This window comes from Abramis brama, assembly GCF_963993115.1.
Source record: "Abramis brama genome assembly, chromosome: 8".
NCBI classification, from domain to species: domain Eukaryota; kingdom Metazoa; phylum Chordata; class Actinopteri; order Cypriniformes; family Leuciscidae; genus Abramis; species Abramis brama.
Genome location: NC_139970.1, coordinates 21,066,940 through 21,093,888, shown reverse-complemented (window position 1 = coordinate 21,093,888; position 26,949 = coordinate 21,066,940). Strand labels below are relative to the sequence as shown.

At 39.5% G+C, this 26,949-nt stretch overlaps 1 protein-coding gene across 2 annotated transcripts in view; it reads right to left on the bottom strand.

The window, feature by feature from the left end:
- nrp2b (neuropilin 2b) overlaps positions 1 to 13,514 on the bottom strand; it is a 75,640-nt gene extending 62,126 nt beyond the window's left edge. Inside the window, exons 1-2 of one of the 2 annotated variants that reach the window (XM_084122662.1) lie at positions 12,828 to 13,514; positions 4,893 to 5,067 (exon numbers count right to left, since the gene is read on the bottom strand). In XM_084122662.1, coding sequence (XP_083978788.1) covers positions 4,893 to 5,067; positions 12,828 to 12,897 — 245 coding nt within the window. In that variant the 5' untranslated portion in view covers positions 12,898 to 13,514. The remainder of the gene's footprint in view (positions 1 to 4,892; positions 5,068 to 12,827) is intronic. The other variant, XM_084122663.1, reaches the window with a different exon arrangement.
- Between the last annotated feature and the right edge of the window lie 13,435 nt (positions 13,515 to 26,949).

Genomic DNA, 26,949 nt, shown 5'->3' with positions numbered 1-26,949 from the left:
GCAGTGACAGCGTGGCTGGACTATCAACACTGCTTACCGCATCTACTGTATGTGTAATGAGAGAGAGAGTTGATGCTAACGTGGAATAAAGCAATGCTGAGAATTGGCCATGCCTTGGGAGATGAGTCATTTTAATCAGACACAATGTATGATGGGAAAGAAAGAGGGAATAAGAGGAGGGGAAATGGAATGAGAGAGACTAACATCAGTGATCATCACTATGTTTCATATGTACCAGGATTTTTAACTAGCTAATCAGTCCTCAGTCAGCTAGCTTTACTAGAAAAGCAATACTTGTGAACCAACTTAAAGCCAACAATATACCAGCCTGGACCAGTATGGAAATTCATTTAAGTATGATCTGCTCTTTTCAGATGGGTGGAGGAGGAGGAGGAATTACAAACCAAGGAGGAAAGAATGGATGAAAAAGGAGCTTATGACAGAGTTAAAGGAGAAATGAATGGAAAGATGAAACATAAGGGTGTGGCGGCAGACGAGCAGACTAAACTTCATGAGGTCAAAGTAGAAATCATGTAGTGCAGTCAGTTTTCAGCAAGTGTGCATATAAACATCTGTCAGTTAGGACTCAGAGGCATGCCTGGATATGATCCCTGAGCTGCATAATCATATCTGACAGGGAAAACGCTTCAGGTTAAATAAATTAAGTATGGCGCTTAGCTGCTGATGGAGCCAGTTTATGTCCAGTGGAAAGATACTGAGCTGTTACTACCTCGGGATCAACATAGATCAAATAAATAGTCTACCCACAGTGTCTACCACAATATGTGTGAAGGGTGAGAGCTTACGATGCATACAGCACTATCACGTCACACACATCCAAAACAAGAGCTGTTATAGAATGGTATTCTCATCAGAAAAGACTGAAAAATGTGCTCATGTGGTAATATCTAAATTAATTGATTTCATTCAAGTCAAAAATCTAATTTAACATAACTGAATGATCCTTTATACATTAGTTTACAAGAACAAAACTATATGCACGGGTTAGCTCATGCTGTATGAAGGCAGGGTTGAATGGTTGTATAGTCTAGTCTAGTGGAACTGTCTCACTCCACCCTGCCCTCCGTCTGTAAGTCTCGACGACGCAACTGAACGATCTGTACACTTCACAAAGAGTTTGTTGTAACATCTCTCCAGTATGGCGTCACGTGGCAGTATTCTCTTGCAATGCGAATGGAAGAATCAGAGGTGACTGTGTTTAAGCATGTTAATGGATAGATCATTTCACGACTTGTTTATTAAAGAAGTGCTTGTGTTTAATCAGCATTAACAATTGCGATTGTGTCGAACCCCAATAGAACTCGATACTCCCAACTTTGTCCTTAATTCATCTCCCTGGCCAAGGGACAAAAATAATAATCACTAGAAAAACAGCAGGGAACAAGTCAGGGAGTTTAAAGTAACAAAAGAGCTAGGGAGATGATTTTAGCCAAGAAAAGTCTGGCTTTGTGTTAAACAGAAGATGCTGATATATAATTTGTGCATTTACGAGGCCTACAGATCAGGCATAACAGTAGCTTCCCCCATCTTTGTTTACAGCACAGAAATCACAGGCTGTAAATAACCATACTTAACCTTTATGTGGTACAAAAGGTTACAAGGCTTCAGAGAGAGAAAGAAAGGCAGAGGATAGGGTCAGGATGGTGATTAGCTTAAATATTATATATAGGCTATATATATATATATATATACACACACATACAGTGGCGCCTACAGCTATACCACTGTGTACTATGAGAGTGCCGACTGACCTGAGAACATTTGTGTGCAAATATTTCAGCAGTTGTATCCCGTATTTCTGTCGATTCCAATCATTTGTTATTTAATAATTTTTTTGAGTCGATTTCTTACTTTTCAATGAATTGGCCAAGCATGTTCGCAAAATGTTATGAATGGATTCTCATTCGTTCAGACCGCTCTCTCACTTAATCATCTGAAGCGATTTCTCGTCAGGAAAAACAAACAGACAGTATAGAGAGAACAGCGTTGGATGAATTGGATATTCACCAAAAACAATTGGAAAAAAAAAGGCTATTTTTGAGAGTTAACTTTTTAGAAAGTTTAGCTAGGCTACTGCTGTGCCGTGTGAATAAGCGGTCATTCACACCTAAAGTGTTTTTGTGTCCGCCTGTAATGCTCAGTTGTTGTTATATGTAAATATAGGCCTTTGTGCTCAGGTATACCACTGCTCTCACTGATCGTATGGTCCGAAGAGTCTCAAGTTTCATAGAAGTGCATAATAGTTACATGAATTCGCTCTGAGCAAAATTTTTAACATGAGCATCATATGATGCACAAATTAGTTTTTTTTTTACTTTTTAGTGTCGTTTCTGGCAACAACAACAAAAAAAACCCTCTTTGTGTATGAAATCCTGCAGGCACCTATATTTATATTAGGGTTGTAACGGTACATGTTTTTGTCCCGAACCGTACGGTTCGGACATCACGGTTCGGTGCATGCAGTCGCACGAAAAATAAATTCAGTCACAGGCGATCCAAATTCCAATCCAGAAGGGGGCGCACGCGACAATGCAACGCTGTTTTCTACAAGTAAAAAGTGCAGTGGAAGAAGAAAAGCCGATGATTGATATGTTTACATCTCTCAACCAGTGTTTCAACGGCGAAAAATATAAATAAAACAGCTTGAGAATAATATCTCACTTAGCATTACATTTATCTCAGGCATTTAGTGTCGACAGACAGTTCGTTAGAGAAATGAACTCTAGAGAGAAGCATTTCGTATATTCACCATATTAGCCTATTCATTATATTTACTTAACCTGTTAGTAATGTCTTGATTAGGCTATTTATTGTATGTTTAAATACATTTGTCATGAAAACAAGTTATGACAGTCACTGTGTAAATGATTATATTTCTAAAATGAATTTGACTAGAAAATTACATTTAGAATTAAAAAACATGTAGAATGTGCAATTTACGGTACATGTTTTATTTATTTATTTGTGTGTTGATTATTATATCTAAAAATAAATAACAACTCAATTTAATAATTTGGGCTCTGTTGTTAATTGTAACCTTTAATATTATAATAATGGGCTCCCTATATATTTTACAGCATTAGCTAAGATAGATTTTTTTATCCTTCAGAAAATTTTAATTATAATAGAATTTATTTAAACACATACACACTTTTTGTTAAAAAAACACAGTTTGATTAAAAAAGAAAAGAAAAAAGAAGCAATTTTGTGTTTAGTTTACTCACCCCTGCTGTACCTAACCCATACCGAGTTTGTGTACCGTTACAACTATATATATATATATATATATATATATATATACAACCATATATATATATATACAACCATATATGTATATAGCCATACTGTATGTCCGTACAGCAACATGCTACAAATCATCCAAAATAGCTATAGTGACGCCCTGTTAACCACCCACAACACTTTAGCATCTACTGTAGTTTTGCGAAGACAAACAGCACACACATTTTCTTCAAAAGATGTAAAAATCTACTCTGAACATTTATAGCGGAGCAGCAGATGGATGTGAAGATGGAAGGTTAAAAAAGAGACATCTGTTTTAAGTCTTACTGTAAATCTGGTTGTGCTAACCTGAGAACTACTGGGAAACTGTCCACTTTCCTCTTTTCCAAATGTAGCAATGTGTCTGATTCAATATGGAGTTCTGTTTACTAATGGACGCGCATAGAAATCCCCTGTGGGAGGCAAGCACGGAAAAGGATGTGTGATGTAATGGAACGTGTTGCATCTTCTGTCAATCAAGCAGGGGTGGAGGGAAAAAGAGAGACGAAAATAACAACATAGGCTACTATCCCATTCTCAAACCACTAAGGGGGTAAGCAAAGTGCTGGAATGAAACACATATCAGACTTTCCTGTCTCTGTCTTTTGATCTCTCTCTCTCTCTCTCTCTCTCTCTCTCTCTCTCTCTCTCTCTCTCTCTCTCTCTCTCTCTCTCTCTGTTGCTGTGCTCACTGGAAGTGCTCAGTGAAGACACTTTCAAAAAAAGCTTCTAAAAAATTAATGCTCCAATTTCAACAAAGGAATGTCAAAAGCCATCCCATAAATCTCTCTTTAAAAACACTTCTATGTATAATTAATACGCCCAAAATGATAATAAATGCCAAAAGGACAAAGGGCAATATTCAGTGAGAAGAGTGAGAGAGCTGAAAGTGGCAGGTTGTGACAGGCTTTGTGGCTCTGCCGAGAAGGGTTTGTAAAACATGACTCATGAATGTCAGAGTCTTCAGTAGCAGCTGTTAATTCCCCCCGAAATTCGTCCCACTTTACGAAACACGCTTTAAAACAAATCCGCCCAAACTGTGAAAATACACTAAAACTCCATGTACCGTTATAATCCTGACCACGTTCTGTGCATTTCTGCTGCTGTCCAATAGAGGGAGGAGTCGACACAGCTGCCGGTGAAACACACGCTGAGAGCTCAAGCCTGCACGTTTTCATGATTCCCAGAAATGTGTGTCAAAGCTTTGTTTATTGGATATTTAATTAAAGTGAAGAGAATATGTGTAATGTCGACTAGAGCCAGACTCAGCAAGGCATCACGGGAAGGCCCAATAATCACTAGGCAAGAAACATCAGCAGTCTTTTCCAAATCAACTCATTTTAAAGAAACCACTACAGTTATGACTCATATTAAGCAGCAGAATGAATTTTAAAAAAATCATTCATTATATAAAAGAAAGAGAACAAGATTGCCACGTCGCCTCTTTTGTCTGTACGAAACGCACCCTTATCAGCTTTGTTATACTGCAAATGACTCTTTGTTTCTGCTTTTACCTCATCACATGGCTATGATGAATATATAGTTTCTTAATCTCATTCAAAATTCAGCTGTGTATAGGCCATGAAGCTCACCTGCAGTCCAGTTTCTCAAGCTCAAAGTGTGGGTTGAAGTTTAGGACGATGCGCTGGGATGGTTCGGGTGCCGTGATCACCCATCGGCAGTTCTGGTGGGGCGGATACTCCAGCGGGTAACCGGGTGTTGTGATGTAGCCTGCGTCACTGGCGTCCAAATGCCCACCGCATGGCTCTGTGGAGATGAGAGTTGAAAAATGTGATTAAGCTTGACTCAAATGCTTCAAATGCACTGTGAAAGTGTGTTTTAGTGTATTTATATTCACTGAATCCTATTAAATCATATTTCTGACTTAAAACAAGTTCATTTGGATGCTACTCCAATGGTCATTTCTCAAATTACTGAAGTGATTAAGTACACAGGGTCAATATGACACTAATGATTCTAATTGACAAAGGAAATGGCTGACCTCTGCTAGTCAATAAACGAAGCAGTCATGACTTACTAACTAAAAGCCTTTGTTCTGTGTTCTGATGTATAATACGAATCAACACAAACTGGGAAATCAAAGAATCTGTTGTGTCTGTCCCAGTTGTCAACTGTATCACTGACAAGCAATCTGCAAACATTAGGACACAATCTTCAGTAGTATCTTCAGAATTATAACCAGTCTATCACACAGGATAAACTATTCAGTGACAGGATGTGTGTCTGCATAAGGTCAAAGGTCAACCCAATGCTGTGAGGAGTGTAGTGATCAGCCACAAAGACGTCTTTCTGTGTGGAAAGCGCATAGATAGTGCACTCATTTGCTCTCTCCCCTGCCTGTGTTTACCATTCCCTTCCTGAACAAGCCCTCGGCTCCCACAGCTCAAATAATTGATATGGCTCTCATTCATTATTACTCTGATCGTAGTATTGAGGCACAGCTGTTTAACCTCTGCTAGAGTGGTATGATTGTCAGCATGCACCGAACACACATGTTCGAGGAGAGGCGGCGTATGAATGTTTTAAGGTGCGGAGGCACTGAATGATTCAAGATGGCTTCAAGAACTTGAAAAATGTTTCAAATGCTTTTGTCCATACAATGCAAGCCAGTGGGGTCCAGTGATGTTTTGGACCCCATTGACTTTCATTATATGGACAAAAGCATTTAAGCAATTATTTTCGGGTGAACTGTTCCTTTAAAAATGTTAAACCAAGAGTACTACAATCATATTGGTAGTTTAAAGCACAGTCACCCAAAACTCAGCAAATAACAGCCATTCTATTCAGTGGGAATCTGTGGAATTCTGTGGTGGCGATTCGTGTGGTCCTGCTCAGCGGTTGCAGCGCACCAGAAGTAACCCAGCAAGGAGGAACATACGGCACGCACTCTGCTGCCATTACTTGAAATTCACAACAAATACACCGCAACCGGCATGCACGGAGCTGATGTTCTAGCGTCACACATAGTGGCCCAGTGGGGACGCTGGGAAGGAGTTCAGAGGAAGTGAGAGCTCTGATTGACAGTTTGAGGTCTGTGGCTGGTTTCCACAGCACTTTCTGCGAACAATTACAACTCATCTGTATTGCACACTTGATCTCTCACACTCAGTCACCGACTTTCTCACCGTCGGAAAACAAGATGGATGTGGTGGGATGCGACCTCTTCATACCTTCCAGATTTACACTGCGTTCAAAGCACACTGCAACTAAACCCGACTAAATGCGTCCTAATTCTTAAACTCAGCAGACCACTCACCTCTGCACTAACATGGTGCCTCGTCAAATATTGAATAGGGCGATGACATCAGGTGATCGCAACACAACAGAATTTCAAGTGGTGACATTTTGGAAAGCTATGACGACAACTGAGGTGTGTAAAGGTCTGTACTGGCAAAAGAAAACTTCAAGACTTCAGGAAACAACAATAAATCAAGTTATGTACCACCAAACATAAAAAAAAAACTTTCCTGCATATACCATTATATATTAGAGATTGGTCACAATGGTCTAATTGGTCTAGTTGTCTAACAACATAACACTTTTTCTAGGCTACTTTTTTAAAATAGTAAAATATTTAAATGTATCAATAACATGATTACATAAAAAAATATATATATATATATATATATATATATATATATATATATATATAGTAATGAAAATGTTTAAAAAAGTTTTATCATTTTTTTTATATAGTTTTAGATTTTTAACTGTAACTACCATGCTGTGCTTTAGCTGTTCACATCTCTAACAGTTTACATCTCTGGAAGTCTTAAAATACATCCCTTCAAAAGCATCACCGCTACATGCACACACATGCAGATGGTCGTCTTCGTCGTTGTGTCGGATCTCATGCTGTTTCTGAGTGTCCCATCATACACATTTTTAAGTCAGCATGCCAAGTTAAAAATAGAACAAAACCCTGTGTTCTGTTCTTGTTCTGTTGAGCCCAGTCCAGCTGTTTCCAACACAACGTGTCTTTATGTAAATGCATCCCATCCGAATCTGAAACAAACCAACTAGTCGTTCAGGCAACCCACTGACTAGCTGAATTTGGAAATATGTAGTTTTGCACCAAACACACTTCCTGTGGGCTGCAGTAGAACAATTCCAGCATCATCACTTTCTCATATGTTCCGGGTCGATTCGTTTGTGTATGCGTGTTCTTGCAGAAAGAAGAGGAGGGTTGACAGGCTGATGGGCCTCATTAGGAGGTGTTCTTCCTCCCTAAGCACTGGACCTCAACAGAACCGGTCTGACAGTGCAGAGATTCATTTCCACTCCGAGCAGGGAAAGCGACAGATACTGCAGTAGTGTTGTATTGCTATGTGTGGTGGCCTCATGAATTATAGTGTCTGTACTGCTAAAGGAGTCTATCCATCTACAGTCTCTGCCACATGCTATCCCAGCAGTACGCAGCCCTGGCGACTGGGCCGAAGTCAACACCCAGTGTGTGTGACTTTGGTTGTGTTTGCCATTCTTGTGGATGATTTACATTTGCTGTGCACCAAATACAGATGAAGGTGGTGTCTTGGGGAATGGAAAAATTATTTACGCTGAAAACATAGAAGGTTGTTGGTTTTTCACATACCCTTTTAAAAGTGCACTGCTCATCAAAAAGCTTTACACATAAAGAAATGAACAGCACTTATGTTTAAAATGATGTCTGCTTGCATGAGATTAATAATAAAAGCTAATAAAAGCTTTTTAATTTGACATGGAACAGGTTGCCTTGTGGGGCAGACATGAAGAGATCACATGACCACCATGCAACCCTTGGTTATGAAACATATTAAATTAATTTTTAAATACATAATTAACTAGAACTAGTAGGAGTGTTGCGTTTTACCGGTATTAGCGGAAAATGAAAATGAAATATTGTGTCCACGAGGGGTGTTGCAATATAATGGCGATAACCATAAACCATAAAATGAAAAGCACACAGTGTTAAACTCTCACATGTTATTTGTTAAATTCATAGGGCACGTACCATTAATCCTCACACAGAAAGTCCACAAGTGAGAAGTGATAAAACAAATGACTTTTTTTTTTTTTTTCAAGATTTCTGTAGATATCACGATATATCGTTATCGTTAATTAATCTGGCCACGATAATCATGTAGGTAAAAACCTGATATTGCGACAGCCCTTATAATTACAAACAGTGTATTTCTAAAATGGCATCATCAACTAAACAAATCCTAGATCCATGCCACCAGGTGTCAGTATAGGTCCAAGACAACTGCATTACCAGCCAGCGCAAAACAAAAAATTACTGTGCGTACTGTAATTTGAACTATAATAGTTGGATAAATAAATTAAAAACTGTCCAAAGTTGGGCTCACAGTGTCGGTTCGGCAAAAAACAAATCTCAGCCTGTGATATTCCGCCCCACACTACAGTAGTACGTCCCACTGTTCAATCGAAACTAAATCTACTAACAGAGCTCCTTCGATTGACAAAATGAAATCTTGGCTGAACCAATCAATAGCTTTGATTGTTGCACAAATCAATAGTATCTTCCATCCTCACTTAGGACTCAGCACCAAAATGCTCACTATTCGGCACAACCCCAGTCAGCTTGGAGTTCTGCTGAGTACACACAACAACAGCCACAGATCTCATCCTGTCAGGGCTTCCGGTGTCGGCACTTTGTCAGTTCGCACAACCCCGCTCCTCTCCTCTCTTCAGATATGAGACGTCTCACCCCGCCTCACTTCCTGCAGGATTGAAGAGGCTGCCGGTGGGTAGGCCTGCCGCCGGCCCCCTCGCTTTAGGGCCATAAGTAACTGTAAACGGTGCTGAGCAGGTGGGTGGGGGAATGAGAATGGAGCTGCATTATTTATGGGTTTCTTGCTTGTTTTGAATTTCATCCCGATAGTACTGTTTCAGCATTTTTCCAGCGCCTGCCACACGAGAGTGAGTGAACGAGTGCCGCCGCATTTGCTGGAGCGAATACAAATATCTGACCTTCTTTTAGCTGATTTACAGGCCCATTTTCTGCTGAGGGAGTGCTAATATTACCCATTACACGAGACGGAAAAGAGAAGAAAACAGGGCAGTGAGCAGACATGACAACAAACCGCTGTGATTTACATAATGGCCATTGTTGGTGGAGATCCTGTGCGTTTACCAATTCAAACTGATTATAAATTGCAAAAACTTATGTGTTGCCCATCACTCAAACTGAAGCATGTGTTACTGCTTGGATGCTGTGGTTCACTGGGTTGCTGATCAAGAAACATCACCAGTATGTTTCACTAGAGGTGGCATACTCTGCAAAGGGCATCGGAATACGTGCAATCTGAAGAGATTAGACTTGGAATGCATCGCCTTGGTCTCGTCTGTGCCATTGGTATCAAACTCAGTGTTAGAGAACAGAGGACTGTGGTACACTGAGTACCCTAAACACACACAAAGAGGTTGCCAGAAGTCCACATCTGCCTTTCATCAGCGTCAACAGTCTAAAGGGCTCAGAGGAGGTGCTGCTGGACGAAACCTAACGCTACACACACACAAAGTGAAGCTCTAACAGACTTAAAGCAGGTGACTCACATTAAGAGCTGGATGAACCACTCGAAAGAGAACCTCAGAACCAATCGCCTGTAAAACCAAAGATGTGCGCATGGAAAATGAAATAAGCTTGGGGCCACTGAACAGCAAAAAAAAAATGAACATGACAAATGGGCTTAGCAGGGATCCGTTGAAACTTTAAAGAGATCCCATTCACTTTGTACGCCACGGAAAACAACCAGCGCCAGGAGAGAATTGCTCTCATATTCCCTCCGAAATTCAGAATGACACGCAGCGGTCTCTATCGGGATACTGATGTGTGCTAAACCATGATTTCAAAGCGGCTACCCGTTGAGTTTGCCCCAGTAGCTGTAGTTTCTCTGGAGTGTATTGAGCTTCTGCAGGTGGTCAGGTGTGTCTGCACAGCTGCATAAGCATGTAATCAATCGCAGCGTTGCCTCCAGGCGCAGGTGGCCAAGGCTTTGCCAACAACATGCTCTTCGCGCTCGTACCAGTAGGCGCACCAGGAAAATATGGAATAGCATCCGGACATGCTGTGTTTCAGGCTCAAACATGTAGATTCACACGCATCCGCATGCTACCACCACACACGGCTCATCTGCTCTGCAGCCATGGGAGAGGAGCTGGAAAATATGAGCGGCTGACTGGCCGGAAGTCAATATGGTTTCTCATTTTCACTGAGTGAACGCCTGCTGATGAATAGCTGATATTTAATCGCAGTGATGAGACACTTAGAGCTCCGTCGTTCTGTCTTATTACATTCTGTCCTCACTAGAACAAGAGGCTTCAGCCCCCCCATAGTCTAGCGTGTGCTGAGTTCAGCTCACTTCAGCAGGGCTTCCTGTCCCAGCAGTAGATGGTTAAGCCATTCTACCTCTCTCAAAACCATTCATCCATCTGATTCAGACCGTCTGAAGCTTAACAGGACTAATTAGGGCACTGTTGTTGTGTTGGAGAGATAGCTGGGCTTTTAGAAGGACCCCTGTGGAGAGCTCTCTCTTGGATCAGGTGCAGATCCTAACGCAGATCTGTTGGGTCTGGCAGCACTGTCATCGACATTTGGTTGGAAAATAAAGCTATCACTTGTCCCAAAAAAACTTTACTGGAGGAAAAATGTTTTAAAAGAGTAAAAAGGAAGCAACAAATTACCAAACAAAAACTTCAAAGGAACAGCTTGCCTAAAAATTACACTTCCGTCTTAATTTATTCACCCCTATGGCTTTCTAACATAGAACAAAAAAGGACATGTTTGGCAGTCTCCATTCACTTTCATTGTATCAAGTCAAGATGCAATAGAAGTGAATGGTGACTGAGACTGTCAGTCACAAATGTTCTACCTAACATCTCCTTTTGTGTTCCAAGGAGGACAGTTTGAAACAACATGAGGGTGAGTAAATGATGACACAATATTTATTTTGGGTGAAATAATCCTCTTATAAGTAGGTTATCTCGTGTGTTCTGACAGGAAATTTACTCACAATTTAGTCATGTTAAGATCTCAGTAAATCTACTGAAAAAAGTAACAATTTTGTGAAGATGCTGGCAACTGCATATTGTTATATTTATAGTAAATGAGTATATAGAAACATGCAGCATTTGCCATAGAGATTGTAAAAAAGAGCTGTAACAAAAATCATGAGAAATATATAAATAATTGAGACACAGAATGGTCGCGTAATACGTAAGCTAATATTGAAAGCAAAAGGTTACAACAGTAAAAATCCCCTTTAAACCGTTTGGCATTAGTTTTCACCCAAGACAGAAACAAGAGACCACGTTGACTTCGTAAAAGCGAAGTTATCATTTACACACGTTTATTCAAATAATTCCCAAATTTCGAGGTTAGCAGCCTATTCCAGATTTTCCCTGAATTGCGAAAATAATGTTACCGTTACAGGATTTCAGTTGTTTATTTGAAAGATTTTTCAATGTATCGGTGATTGAAGTGAGTTTTATCAGTCAGACATGTTAATTAAACTCTCAGTAAAGATAGTTGGCATGCAAAACCTGTCTTTCAAATCGAGGAACACCAGCGAGAAGTGTAAAAAAAATCAGATAGAAACTGTTAAAATATGAAAACCACAAATTTAATCGAGTATACACATGTGCAAACATATATATTACAGACTATAATATATATTTTCATTACATTCTGTATTTGCGCTGATATTTTTCATGATAGTCGCTGGAAGTCCCTCATATGTGCCCGCGGTAGCACAAATACAGTCGTCAAGACTAAGTAACCATGACACGGGAACACCATGACTAGAAAAACACCGTAAATGATGGGTTACGACTTTATAGGTAAAAAAAAAATACATATAGGCTATTGCATGTTTAAGGGTTTATCTGATAGGCTGTTTGATTTAGGATCCCGTTTGTGGTGTGAAGAGAATATGCTGCGTAATTTACTCCGGAGTTTATCTATGCGTTTTTGAGGGGGACAAAAGACCCTGAATCCTTGAAAAACCCAAATAGATTGTATTACACAGCTAATTAGAAAACACAAAAAAGTGCTGGGAAAATATGCGGTGGAGTCCAGTATGAAGCGCGGCGTTTGACGGAGCTCATTCCGAGCGCGCGTCGCCACTAGCGGGCAAGAGACTGCCAGCACACGCGGTGAGCTTTCACCCATTATCACACTAAAACCTGCTGAAACTAGCATACGAGAAGCTAGTCGTTTTGATCATGTCATTTTAGTTTTCTTATTTGATGCTGTATTTCTTTTTTTTCTTTTTTTTTTTAGTTAATAATAAGTGTTAAATATGGCATAATTGCCGTTTTTGCCTGTCAGTTGTAAGGTACTATAACAGACCTATACAATTCAATATGACCGAAATGTCTGAAAAACTGAAATATATCAATAATATGGTCCCCGTGCCTTGTGCAATTTCACATGATAGCTCAAACATTAAATGGAAACATTTACTGATTCAGTCAAATAAACAAATGACAAGACAACAAAAACTTACCCTCCTCTCCATAAACTAATGCCGCACACAAAACAAGTAAAGATCCACAGAGTTTTGTGAATAAATCCATCTTCTCTGGGTGAACGTTCACCCAGTGCGTGTAGAGGAAAAGCTCAAGTTCTTGTGATGTTCTTTGAAAATGTTCTTGTCCACTGATGATGTATCCACTTGTGTCTTATAACAATTTCTGCCGCCTGCTTTTCTCGATATGTTTCAAAATGCTGGATGCGTAAATTCAACCCAGACTTGGCCGTTTAACATTTCCAGTTATATCCTAAACAAAAGCAGCAGCAACGAAAAGCGTCTGACTTTAAAACTAAACAACTTTCTCTTTAAAACCAAGAGTTCAGACCAAAAACATATTTTGGCTTGATGTCCTCTAGCTACAGCAGCGCGTGAGTGAGGTGAGCGGCGTTTTCTCTCGCCTTCAAATCCAACTGACATGAAGCTTTTTCCCGGTCTCGTCCCCACAGAATCCACCACCAAAAGCTCTATCTCGCATGGGAAACACTGACCACGGCGGAAAACTGTCAGGAAAGTGCAGCTCTGATGAGGTCCTCCGTGCAGCGGGTCCGTAACTGAAGTCTTGTGAAAGAGATACTCCACGCGCTGTCTCTTTGGCACTGCGCGTCTCTGCGTTTGAGCGCTGAGTCTTGCGCGGCAGCAGCATGTGGATGTAATAGCATTAAGGACGGGCGCAGCTATCGCATTACAGTCAGCACCTCGGCCCGCCTCTCCAGTCTCTGATTAAAGACCAGCCACTAGTCCCACAGTTACGCTATAAAAAGGCGAGCGAGGGAAACACAAGCGCCCACAGCCACACGGGCTCGTCAAACGCTCGTGGCTGTGCGAAACCACAGGCTGGTTTGGAGAGGTTCTTCAAGGTGGTAGACGATGTATGTGCTGCTTACAATTGGTCAGACAAATAATGATGTCCAAAATAATAAAATCCTTTAAAATTCTGGTTTAAAACACACGTTCTTAGCAATACAATCTTTGTATTAGTGTTATTTTTATATATTTTTGAAAAATGTTAATAATGTTAATACTATATATTATTATTTATTTATTTTTTCAAAAAAATAAATAAAAACATATTTTAAAAAAAGTATATATATATAATTTCCAACAAAAAATAATTTAATCTCCTAAAAAGTTGTAATCATTCTGTTTTATTTTACTCTGCACAGTTACACCACCTAGACATTTTTAATTATCCACAAAGTCCCACAAGAATGTAAAAATGACATAACCAACATAGAACATAAAAGAGGTCTAGAAAAAATCAGAAAAAAAAAAAAAACGTTGTCACATCAGACCCAAATATAGCAATTACGCAAGGGAACGACAAAAGGAAACTTGTAATCATGATCATTATGTATAAGCTGCCATTATGTTCGACTGCTTGGTGCATGATTGATGTTAGAAACGTAACAGTTTTGATGCCCTCCAGTTGACTTTAAGCAGAAAAGTGAAAATGCTGAGTTGAGCCGTGCATTAGGTAAGGCAATGTGCATGGTAATGTGTGGCTGAGATTGAATTAATGCAAATGCTTTTGACAGCAAGCCAAGGAAAGATCAACAAGGGTATAGGGGTCAAACCCTGAGCAAAAATACAAGAAACTGAACAATCCAATGGTAAACGTTCCATGACGACAGATGTTTGACAGCAACTAAAAACATCTGTTATTCTTTCCTTGTGACTGATGCACTGTTGAAAACAATCACACACACAAACACACAGTTAAAATAAGAACAGAAAGCAGAAGTTTGTGGTAGGATGTTTGGGACACTGAAGGAAGAGAAAGCAGATCTTGGGAAGAGCAATGTCCCTCTGGCTCTGCCCATCCAGAGTCCTTTAATTTTGGCCCTCTGCACTCAAAAACACACATGAAGACAAAAATGAGACACTAAAGTACAGCGGGAGGTTGGGGTTTAGAAAGAACGGCTAGAATCAACCCTCACCAACCACAAAGCTAGGAACCCAAACTCATAGATATGTTCTTGTGCACAGATCTCTTCATATCCACCCAACACTGGGCCAACGAGGGCCCCAATTCACCACTAACCATAGTGGCTTTAATGACACAGCATTACCCAGCAGATCCTGAAATAAACTTCTCCATCTTCAACTATCCTGCACACGCTCTGCACACGCTGTGACAGCAGGCAGCTGGGGAAGTTTTTCTGATGCCTTGTCAGTTTCAGGTCATGTCTTATTGAAGTCAAATGGTTAGTCATGTGTTGTGCCATGTCTGAGCTGTTCATTTTGAGAATCACGGAGAAAACAGGAAGTGAGGAAAACATGATTGTTTTCGCAACAATGGACCTCTTTTCATTATCACAAACCACTCAATGCGATGATTCATAGATCAGGTCGCAGTGCTCTTATCTCTCTGAGAGTACTGACTCCATCTATCAGCTCTTGAGACCACTGCACTATTTGACCTCGAGGCTTGGGCCTGTCAACAGTAATGCTTGATAAAGGTTGTTCTTTTTACACAGTCTTCAGAACAGTCTTGTGGTGTCACCTATCACGGATGAGGTCAGAGTTTGGGTATAGTGAGGGCTGGTCTTGGATCAGGGCGAAATAACAGCTTCCCTTTGAAGTGTTGACAGGCCTGGCCTGTGCTGTCCACACACACCTCGACCCACAGCAGACCTGTGATCATCCATCTTATTGGCTAATGCCAGGCTGAGCATGAGGAGATCAGTGGAGAACAGTGGAGCCTCTGTGCGTGGTGGTGGGGTTATCCACACTCTCAGCCTCACGGGGGAAGTGTTGAGTGTGTGTGTGTGTGAGTTCATGATTGCCATACAGGGCGGAAAGTCCCCGCTGCGGTCCCAGCAGTGGCTCTACTTCATCTTCTTACGCCATTCGAGCTTAAGTCCTGCTCGAGCCAAAAAAGCAGCCACTGCTGACACATCTGCTTGTTTACAGGTACCACTGTTGCCTATAGACGTCTGGAAGGAAGAAAGTACAAGAAGAAAGTCACTGAAGACATATACGGGCATTACATTACATTGTTCACAAACAAAGATTAAATGAATAAACAAAAAAAGGGTAAAGTAAAAATCTGTGAAGTGCTGTAACCATCAAGTAAAAAGCACTTTTCTTGCACCTACTTAAGTCATGATATACAGAAATTACTAGAAAATCAGAAGTTTAATGAACATCAAGAAGTTTTAAGGTTACTCCACTTGACTTGAACAAAACACGCATTTTCATGATTTCTTAATCAACGTGTGATATTTAAAAAAATAAAAAATAAGGAGAGAATGGAATTAAATTAAGGAAATGCTCTAAAACAAACAAAAAATTGTCAGGTGGGGTAAGAAAAAAAGCACAAAATACTTTATGTACATTGATCATGCAAGTTTACACAACTTATATCATGATATAAGAATACAAGAATATCAAGTCATGAATGAAGTTTTTTTTAAAGTTATAGTCTTCTTGATTTGAACAAAACATGCATATTTGTAAAAACATCACACATTTCAATCAAAATATGTAACATATATATTTTAAATAAATGAAGAGAGAAGAGAATTAGGTTAAGGAAATGCTCTACAATGCAAAACTGTCAAGTAGTGCAACCAGTAATTAAAGAGCACTAAAATACTTTATTTGTTTCCACCTTGATTGCATGTGAGTTTATACAAAATAAGATTATCAAATCATGAATATCAATACATTTTCTGAAGGTGACTCCATTTGACCTGTACCAAAAGAATTGTATAATATATAACAAATTTCATCGCAATACATGCTATTTTTAAAAACAGAAGAGAATTAAGTGCCATAGTATGCTTTTAGATACTTTCAAAAAGTGCTCTTCAGCCATGTTTGACAAATATCATTTGGATGAACTGAGTGATCTAGCTGTAGTATATTTCACAATCATATTGCTAAGGTATGTAGGGGTAGCACTTAGAAGACATTTAAAAATGAATACGACAATCCCGAAATCAGTCTATAAGATAGCCAGTAAAGGGGTTTAAGTGCTGGAGTTACGCGATTCCTCAGTTTGATATTAGTCAGCATTCCTACAGCTTCATTCTCAACTCTTTGTAAGTTTGAAGGAGCTCTTTGGTAAGCCAGCCAAAACACTCCTGCAGCAGTCAAATGCACGAATGAGTTTCTCACTGTCAGTGGGACAGTGAACTGCTCTAGACGTATTGCACAGATTAACACTCAGATCCAATTACTCTTGGTAAGCAAGCCCTGGGGCTAAATAGTGTACCACAGCTGGAACCAGCTCTCTGCCCATGTCAAATCTAAAGGAGAAACATCCAAAGTGGAGGAAACAACAGATACACAGGGCTAAAGTAGAATCAGAGTTGAGTCAAATATGTTTACTATGGATCTGAGCATCAACAAAAAGGTGTTTGCATGGAAGATGAACATAGCAAACATGGTGTCTGTGGTCTCCCTCACAACTCTTATCAACCAGGGCTGAAATCATTGACTAAAACAGTGACGTTTAGTTTAGTTAGCGCTTCTCTGGTGTCATGTTTTGACTGTATCAGGATTTATGTTTTTGTGCACACAACGTGTATAATCTTCAACCGGTAAACATGTCAGCTGTGTGGACAGTGGGGCGCACTTCAGCTGTGACCAAAAATGATGCTAGAATAGCAATCTGTAAACTTAATTTGGCTGAAATGTTGAGAGGCAGCATGTTGCCCAAGAACTTTACTATGACTGGGTTACACAGCTACCCATATTTAATTACCAAAACTTGGTAACACTTTATTTTAAGGTGAGGTAGTTACACGTAATTATGCATAGTTACAAGAAACTAACCCTAAACCAAACCCTAACCATAACTCTGTAGTAAGTACTTGTAGTTAATGAATATTACTCAGTACTTATTTAAGTACTATAACTACGTCACCCTAAAATAAAGTGTAACTGGAAACTTTAATTTCGGTTTCAGTGTCTCAGTAAAAAAATAATTTCAGTGCATCACTAATATTCACTCATGCAAAATGTATAATAAAGACTTTTACTCATATTGTTCCAAAGTAAACAAGACAAATCACAACCTTGCATTACTCATGTCTTTCTAAGTGAGTAATACAGCCACACACAGACAAAAGCACGCACATTGATATTCTCACTCATTAAACTCACCTTTGCACAGAAGAACAGTAAATTATTATATCAGCAGCACATATACACTGGCAACTCTCTAATGTGGCTCGGCTGAGACACTGTAGCTTTGCCTATTTACTGGGGGCAAACACACAGCTCATCAGCCTGTCCCCATGTTCAGAAGACTCTTTGAGTTATATCTTGCTTTTCTGTTTCACCCGCTGCCCACACACACAAACATTCGCATCCAGTAATCACATCTATCCTCTCTGATCTGCCTGTTTGTGTACAGAAGTTGCGCTGGGTGCAGTAAACCTAAATCTGAACGCTGTAGATCTTAGGTCCTAGTGTCTGCAGGAGCGGACTTTTATTCCTCTATTTACTGCTGTGTGTCAGCTGTGGCCGCCTCCGGCGTGATTATCACTGCAGGTTGAAGCTGTGTCCTGGGGTTCATAGAGAAGAATAGTGGTGGAGGAAACTGTAGTTCTCATTATCCACAAAGCCATCCAACTCCCACAAGGCCTTTTCGTCTCCATACGCTCACATTCATTTAAACCTGCCTGAAGAAATAGCTACTTACCTGCAGGAGCGGTGTGTGTTGGTCCTTGCTAATACTGTAACCTATAAACAAGGGCAGAATTTAATTGACCTAATGTATATATAATATTTAATGTTCAAGAAATCACAGCAATTAATGCAGTTAGTTTGATCAGAATTCAGTAAATCCAACAGAGGACCTTCACAGCCATCCTTTTATTTGAACTTAGTTGTCTTCAGATGCAGTGCAGTTCACCTTTGAACCATGAGGGGGCAGGTGTCTGCCAAGGGAGACAGATGAAAGCATGTCAGGATCAGGGAACAAACAGGAGAATTAAAGACTATTGATAAAACACTCACATCAAATTAAATGATAATGTGTACGTTCATGCTGAATCAAAAGCATAAAAGCGATGGGACGGTGTAATTTCAGTACAGTTTCAACCAACAGCAGGCTGAATTTCAGTCAAACCACAGAGGAACGAGAGACGTCCTTATTAAATATAATATCTAAACCTGATGAATCACGATGACAAATGATATTCAGTCGTCTCTAATTATCTTCACAATAGCTCATTCCTTGTGCGTTGACACCCTCCTCCAGAATACGGTATTAAAGGCAGCCTGCCGTATATCTGTAAACACAATTTCCTCCTCTTTGATTTGGGATTTCATTTTGTAATAACTGGATATACCCATCCCTCACGTATATGACATTAACTGCAGGCAATTATTTGTAAGGGACTGAATGAGCTGTCAAATAACTAGAAAAAACAGGTAACGTGCCTCTCTAGGTAATAGTTGTGTACCTCTTAATCTTAGCTTTAATTCCACAACTGCAGTATCTCAGAGCCATGAAACCCATATTCACACACACACGCTGTAATTGAAACGCCTGGGGTAAGTGCAACTGCTGATGGGTTTCCCCCCTCACCTCAAACATTGGTCACTGATAAGCCTGGGGGTCAGAGGTCAGGGTTTCTAACACTGATAAGGGCGTCTGTGGAATCCCATGGAGCTGATTGGGATCTAAGCAAGCTTGGAGGCCAGGGAATGTGAAGGAACACTGATCAAATACAGAGGTCTCCTCCCTCTTACTCTACTCAGTCTCCTATGCCACTGCTCATCTACAACTCAGCATGAATGAGATGTTTGGCCCTCCAACAATTTTTTTCCCCTATTGAGTTTCTCTTAAATTACATGTTTGGAACTAACATTCCCTTCTGTGTTGAGGTCATTCAGTTGTTTACTGTAAATACCACAGTCCAGTAGGAGCCAGCAGGATGAACAAATAGGGGATTGTCCTCAGTGAAGAACGTCTTCGGGCTTTCCCCCATTCTCTGTGTCTTATCAGAAGCAGACCTCAAGGAACACAATCTGGAGACATAATACAAAGACATCTCATTGTTTGATTGGTAAACTTTAGTGTTTCCTTTCATGAGGAAGGGGAACGACTTTATTGGCTGGAGGAATATAGAGTGAAGCTATTTGGGCAGAAAAAGCCTTGACAGCAAAGTCTTATTTCACAACATACATCAGTGCAGGAACCACAGAGTGCTTTGATATCAGCACTTTTGTAATATATTCTTTGAGTTATGAGTATAAATGAGGGGAGTTGATGATTGTGCGTTACTGTTTGAGATTAATATTTGCAGCGGTACCCCAGGCACAGCAAGCTTGCAAATTTGTACTTTCCCAGTAAGAAGCCTTGCGATCGTAAACATTTGATTAATCAAAAGTAAACACGTAAAACAATGCAGTATAAACTGAGACAGTAATCATGTGATTGCATAATAAATGGCATGTCAAGCGAATGTTGGAGTGATGCAGCGAGCACATTTCTGCTGTGTGTTCATTGCGTGCCATCAAAGCGAGTCACCATTTAGGTAATTAATTTGAGTAATGAACACAAAAATTCACACATCTGCATTTTTCTCTTGTTGGGTCATTTTTCTCTGGTCTTATGAGATGCAGTAAAATGAAATGTAATTGAAACATGGAGTTTTACCCTGTTGCTGCAGGCTTTACATTACTGCGTATCTGATAGATTACAAAGCACTTTGTCAATTCTGATAGTCACATCACAATTAAAATGAACTGAATAATTACAATTTTCTAATAAATTGTTTTGATTCTACCAAAAGTTGCTGGAACTTTTTGGAAATTAAAAACACCATATTTCACTCATGCTCTAAAATCAACATTACGTTTAGAGAAAGTCTGGCTGTGAAAGTTGGCAAATATTTATAAATACAAATATACAGAATTTCAGATTAAAAAAGCGTGTTAAATTAAATTAAAGCAGTCTTACACAGTCACAGTCTGCATTCTGTGGAACAGCGATCTTAAACCCTCTATTGAGGGTTAAAAAGACTGCCAATGACAATAAGACAACAGAAGATGCATGATAAAAGGACACTTAAAAGTAATGAATCACTAAACAGCATTGTTTAAACTGTGCAGGGTGCTATGGCTCTCTGAGCATACACAGAATGGATAAAGACAGGAAAAGGAAAAGACTGTTTAGGATAAATGGAGTGATCGACTTAGTAAATCTTTATAGAAACAGAGTAAGTGAAATAACTTCAAGGATCTAAATGTCATAGCTTTCAGATTTTGGATTTTAAGGATTGATTTAAAGATGTTAGTGGGCTTGAGGCTGAAAAAACAGGGGATGATGATGGTAATTGTGTGTGTGTGTGTGTACGTGGCCCTCAGATTCAATTTGCCATTGGAGTGTCAGTGAGATGGTTCACTGAGCATCTGATATGAGTGACTGATTAACTCAAGCTAATTGATTGAGAAGCGTCACACTGGCGAACTAAGATGGAGACAAGGGGGTCAACATCTGCTGCTTTCCCAGAAACCCCCCTGCTTTACCTTATCCCATTACCCCTCAAAACCCTCTGCTCTAATACCCACAAACCAAACACACACACATACACACAACACTGGGAATCCAGCAGTCACAGGAAGTGATGTGGAAAAACTGAAGGTATGATGAAAATTGAATGCTAGCATTAATTTTTAATTAGATATGATTAATTGTTGTTTCTTTTTCTGGTTTTGATCCATTCAAACAGACTGTGATTAATGTGACCTAGTGAGTAAATCAGAGCCTCGCTGAAATGAAGAGCTATTGATTATTGACTTCAGCTAAACTAACAAAATTTATCAAAATGACCTTCATTCAGTGTCGGACTCATGGAGAGCGTGCTGGATTACTCTGTGGAGATTATTAGAGTCAAACTGGCTAATAGTGAGGAATTCACAGGTCCTGTTTGAAGCTCAAATTATGCCAAAATAAGTGATGGTGGAAATACAGTGGACACTTAAAAAGCCACATTTAAAAACACATGAATGTCAAAACCACAAAACTGAATCCAAGTGGCATTTTCAAACTAATGATGCTAGAACTCTCTCTGAATTAACTTTTCCGAGCCATTTTTCACTTTTAACCAGCTGACCTCAAATGCAAATGACAAAATTTAAATAAATATATGTGCTGCGTTTCATTATAAGATGATGTTTACAGCGTCTCAAAGTGGCTCGGTTCACAGTATGCTTCTCCACACAAACTCCATCTCTGCTTCTGCTTTGAGTTTGGGTCATTTACTATCCTAAATAAAGAGAAGCACTTTTTAACAGAAGAGACGTTTTAAAGTTACAATGAAATCAAAATTGACGATTCTTTTTAAAAAAATAGAATATTGAAATAATAATAAACCACAACTATCCAAAGATCCAATCAATTCCTGACTTGAAAATCAAGTTGTTCAAGAAGACGTTTCACTCACAATAATACACTAACCGGACACTTTATTAGGTACACCTTGCTAGTACCGGGTTGGACCCCCTTTTCCTTCAGAACTGCCTTAATTCTTTACAGCATAGATTCATCAATGTGCTGGAAACATTCCTCAGAGATTTGAGGGCGAAACTCCTGTTCCACCACATCCCAAAGGTGATCTATTCGATTGAGATCTGGTGACTGTGGAGGACATTTGAGTACAGTGAACTTCTTGTCATGTTCAAGAAACCAGTTTGAGATGATTTGAGCTTTGTGACATGGTGCGTTATCCTGCTGGAAGTATCCATCAGAAGATGGGTGCACTGTGGTCATACAGTAAAGGGATGGATATGGTCAGCAACAATACTCAGGTTGGCTGTGGCATTTAAACAATGTATAATTGTTACTAAGGGGCTGAAAGTGTGCCAAGAAAATACCCTCACACCATTACACCACAAGCACCAGCCTGAACCGTTGACACAAGGCAGGATGGATCCATACGTTCATGTTGTTTACACCAAATTCTGACCCTACTATCTAAATGTTGTAGCAAAAAATTAAGACTCATCAGATCAGGCAAATGTTTTTCCAATCATCTATTCTCCAGTTTTGAATCCTAGAGATGGTTGTGCATGAAAATCCCAGTAGATCAGCAGTTTCTGAAATACCAGCCCATCTGGCACCAACTACCATGCTGTTCAAAGTCACTTGAATCACCTTTCTTCTCCATTCTGATGCTTAGTTTGAACTTCAGCAGAATATCTTGACCATGTTTACATGTACCTAAATGCATTCAGTTGCTGCCATATGATATTTGCGTTAACGAGCAGTTAAACAGGTGTATCTAGTAAAGTGGCCGGTGAGTGTAGGCTGTATTCTTCAGAATAGGGAAGAAAAGACAATCGCAAAAGACAAACTTAAGTTTCAAGAAACTTTAAGTGCTTCATGTGATTTTCTGTCAAAATTAAAGTTAGATGGTAGAAACTGAGACAGTCAAAAATAAAATAAAAAATAAAATAAAATAATAATAATATATATATATATATATATATATATATATATATATATAATTATTTATTTTTAATATTTTTTGGCATTGTTTTGTCTTTCTTAGATCTGAATAGAGAATAGACAAGAGGGAGAGTGAGGGAGACAGATTGGAAGGATACAAACTCAGAGCGCAACTATTCGGCATGCTGGAGCACTGGCTCCAATATCATTGCATATTGTATATGAACGAACCTATATTGGATCTTTTGTGCAGCATATTCACTGATATATTTAATATTGCTCGCATACCCATTTAATCACTCAATAACTTACCCATGCACACAAACACATACTCAAACTAACCTCACACCATCATTACCCACAACCAAGAAGTGTTTGCCTGTCATTCTTCAAACAGCCCTGGGAGGATTTGAGTATTAGTGAAGAATTTAGCCTCTGCATTCCACATACACACACAGACACAGTTTCACAATCAAGCTCACACAATCACACACACACAGATCCCAATATAATTCCATTTAAATCCTCATTGCTTTTGTGCTCTTTTGCAAGGGAGCATAATAGTCACATTATTGGCTAAAGGATCTTTGATGTGTGGACGGAGGGCTCAGTGAATAGATTCGGCAACAATCAGCGTGGTGAGCAGGGAACCTGGGGAGGTTCTCAATGCACGCTTTGATGTCCTTCTATTAGTTTAGAAAAGTCTGTGTCTGTGTGTGTGTGTGTGTGTGTGTGGGGGGGGGGGGGGGGGGTTTCCATAGAATGGGAATCAGTTAGGCTTGGGAATCCAAACCTGTATGACCTTTTTGGATATTGCGCTCCTCTTTTCAGTGTAATAAAAATAAAAATTAAATAAATAACTTGTTTTTTATTTTATTTTATGAAAATCTTGACATCTTCCCTAGCTTTCACTGGAACATATATATGACTTCAGAAGACTTGGAACATGTCATATGGTCTTCTTTTATGATATACTTTTATTTTGCATTGTGCTCTTTTTGAAGCTTTAAAGTTTCAGTTCATTATAACTGTATGGAAAAATTGCATTATTTAAACCAACTGCATTATTTTTTTCTCATTTTGTGTGTTCTAAGGATGAAAGTAATTCAGCCATTCAGGTCTGGAATGACATGAAGGTGAGTAAAAGGATATATATATTTTTTTTTTGGGGGGGGGGGGGGGGGGGGGGGGGCTGGGTTGGAATTAATCCTTTAATAAGATCAAAACCACCAACCCTTCAATATGCAAACCATAAATAAGTATAATCCCTGGTTTTGAGCCTTGCTGTGTTTGCTGCAATTTCAAATAAAAAGCAAAAGATAGGGAAACATTTCACACAAAGACACAGATGCAAGAACTCCAGTATTGTTTGTCAAGAAAGTGAAAGTAAAGCTCATTTTCCATAAGAAAGGTGGCAGCAGAGAAGGAGGTACTTGACAGGTAGCTGATACACCAACTAAAAGAGGTCTGATTTATTTGAAAAAGGGAATGAGAGCTTGATGAGCTCAGGAAACCAACAGCAGACAGTAATTCCATCCCGTCTTTGTTTTTTACCGCAGCGTCCGAACAAGCTTCTTAAAATGGCACAATAGATTTAATGAAGCGCCTTTGCACACTCCAACTCTATTCTTTTATGGCATAAGCAACACCACAAGTTTTATAACAGCGCTGTAAAAGGCAGACAAAAGACAAATGGCCATCTGTAAATTACTGCGGTCCTGTGGGCTGAGACTGGGCACTGTAAAGTGGAGGGGGGTTATGAACAGAGCAGGAGAGGGAGGGAGAGGGGGGGGGGGGGGGGGGGTCTTATTTCGTCAGGCAAAACCCAAAAGAAGATGACAACAGCCGAATCCAAGCACGCCCCCCTCCTCACTTCAAAAACACACATGCCTTTCCAACTCCATCAGCTTTAATGAGTCCTGATTGGATAGCATGCCGAAGCTTTTCGGGTCAAACATCAGTCTATCTTCCCATCTTTCTCTCTCTCTGAGCTTCATTACTCTCATCAAGACAGAATTCAGTGGAACGGCATCTCCAGGCATCTCTTCTAAAAAGAGTTATCAGAGTGTGAAATAACGGTGCAGATGCCCAAATACAGTGTTTTGACAGTACTGCCCACTTGGAAAGTAATGTTTTGGGTTTCAGCATTGACTTGAAATGGACTGCCAGAAAAAAATGTTACTGCTCAGACTGGCTGCCATGAAGACTTAAGTATCACCATTATCTAAGACTTTTCTCTTTAAATTCCTCAGGAGAATTCAAGGTAACTACACAATAAGGTTCAATTTGGTAGTTAATGCATTAAATATCATGAACTAATAAACTTAAGTAAATGCAGTAATGTTCATTTATAAATATACTATTGTAAACTGTCCATTGCATTTTAAATAATGCAGTATATATATTAACATTTTTTTAATTGGTCCGTGATGACCTTTGATTGGGGCCGCCATTCCATATCACAAGAGAGCATATCTTCATATCTTTGAAATTGTTTTTTTATTTTTTATTTTATTTATTATTGAAATGTAGAGTGGAGAAGAGAAGTTAATTTGATTTTAAAGAGTCAATTTTAATATAGCTACTATAGTTGGATATAATGCAACACTTAATTTTGGCCCATGGCCCTCAATCAAGCTAGATTTTTGGCCTTTCGTAGTAAAAAGTTTGGGCCCCTCTTATTAAGATGAATAAATACCATAAAAATTATTTTGCATGTTACAAATTAACAAATGAGACAGTTGTTGCCAAACAATAAGAGTGGACAGAGTCGCTCCAATGAGCTCATGTTGAAATTTATTTTGCTTACATTCTCCAGCACAGGGTGAAACATTAAGATCTCATATGAAACACTTTCCTTTCCTATGGAATTCAACATACGGCGAAGAAGGTCCCTGCAATTGTGTTTCCAGGTTTAAGCAATTTGGGGACTTCAACAGCCCCCTACTAGTCTGAGCACCCAGGGTAAAGGGTCAAAAAAATAAACAGAGCACCTTCCCTTATCAGTGATCAGAACCACCTCCCTCCAAACACACTCTCACGGTGAGCAGATAAAGCAACACATACACCTCCTGCATCAACACTGAGGGGGACTGTTAGTCAGACACACCCCTCTACTGTAACACTAGATCATTTTAATGTCAAGCAGCCCGTGATGATGTCTTTAACATGACTAATTGATAAAGTGTCGTCTGTTGTCTCAGGATCACCTGTAGTCGCCTAGATACACAAACACTCATGAATGAACTAACGCACACGTCAACGGCAAAAACAGACAAACCCCTTCTCTTTGACAAGACTGTTTGCGCGTATGTGCAAATGGCTGTTAATTGATGCACACCGTCCTTTGTTTCATAATTTAAGAGCCTCCGTCATTATTGTGCCATTCTGAGCACAGAGTGCATCCACCCCGCCATAAACAAGCAAAATGGGCACTTTGAATAGCCTCATTTTATCATGCTGACAAGCTGTGCATGTGCGCGCGTGCATTGGGTATTGATGTACATATTTACAGAGCGTTTACGTATAAATAATTCATGAACTTTAAACAAATGTATGTGGGAATCAGACTGACTTCAGACTGTTGGGGATTATAGATTTAATTCATAGCCGCCTGTACCTGACTCCAGCATTCACTGGACAGAACTCTGTTGTTTCCTGTCAGGTTGGAGAGCACTGATACGC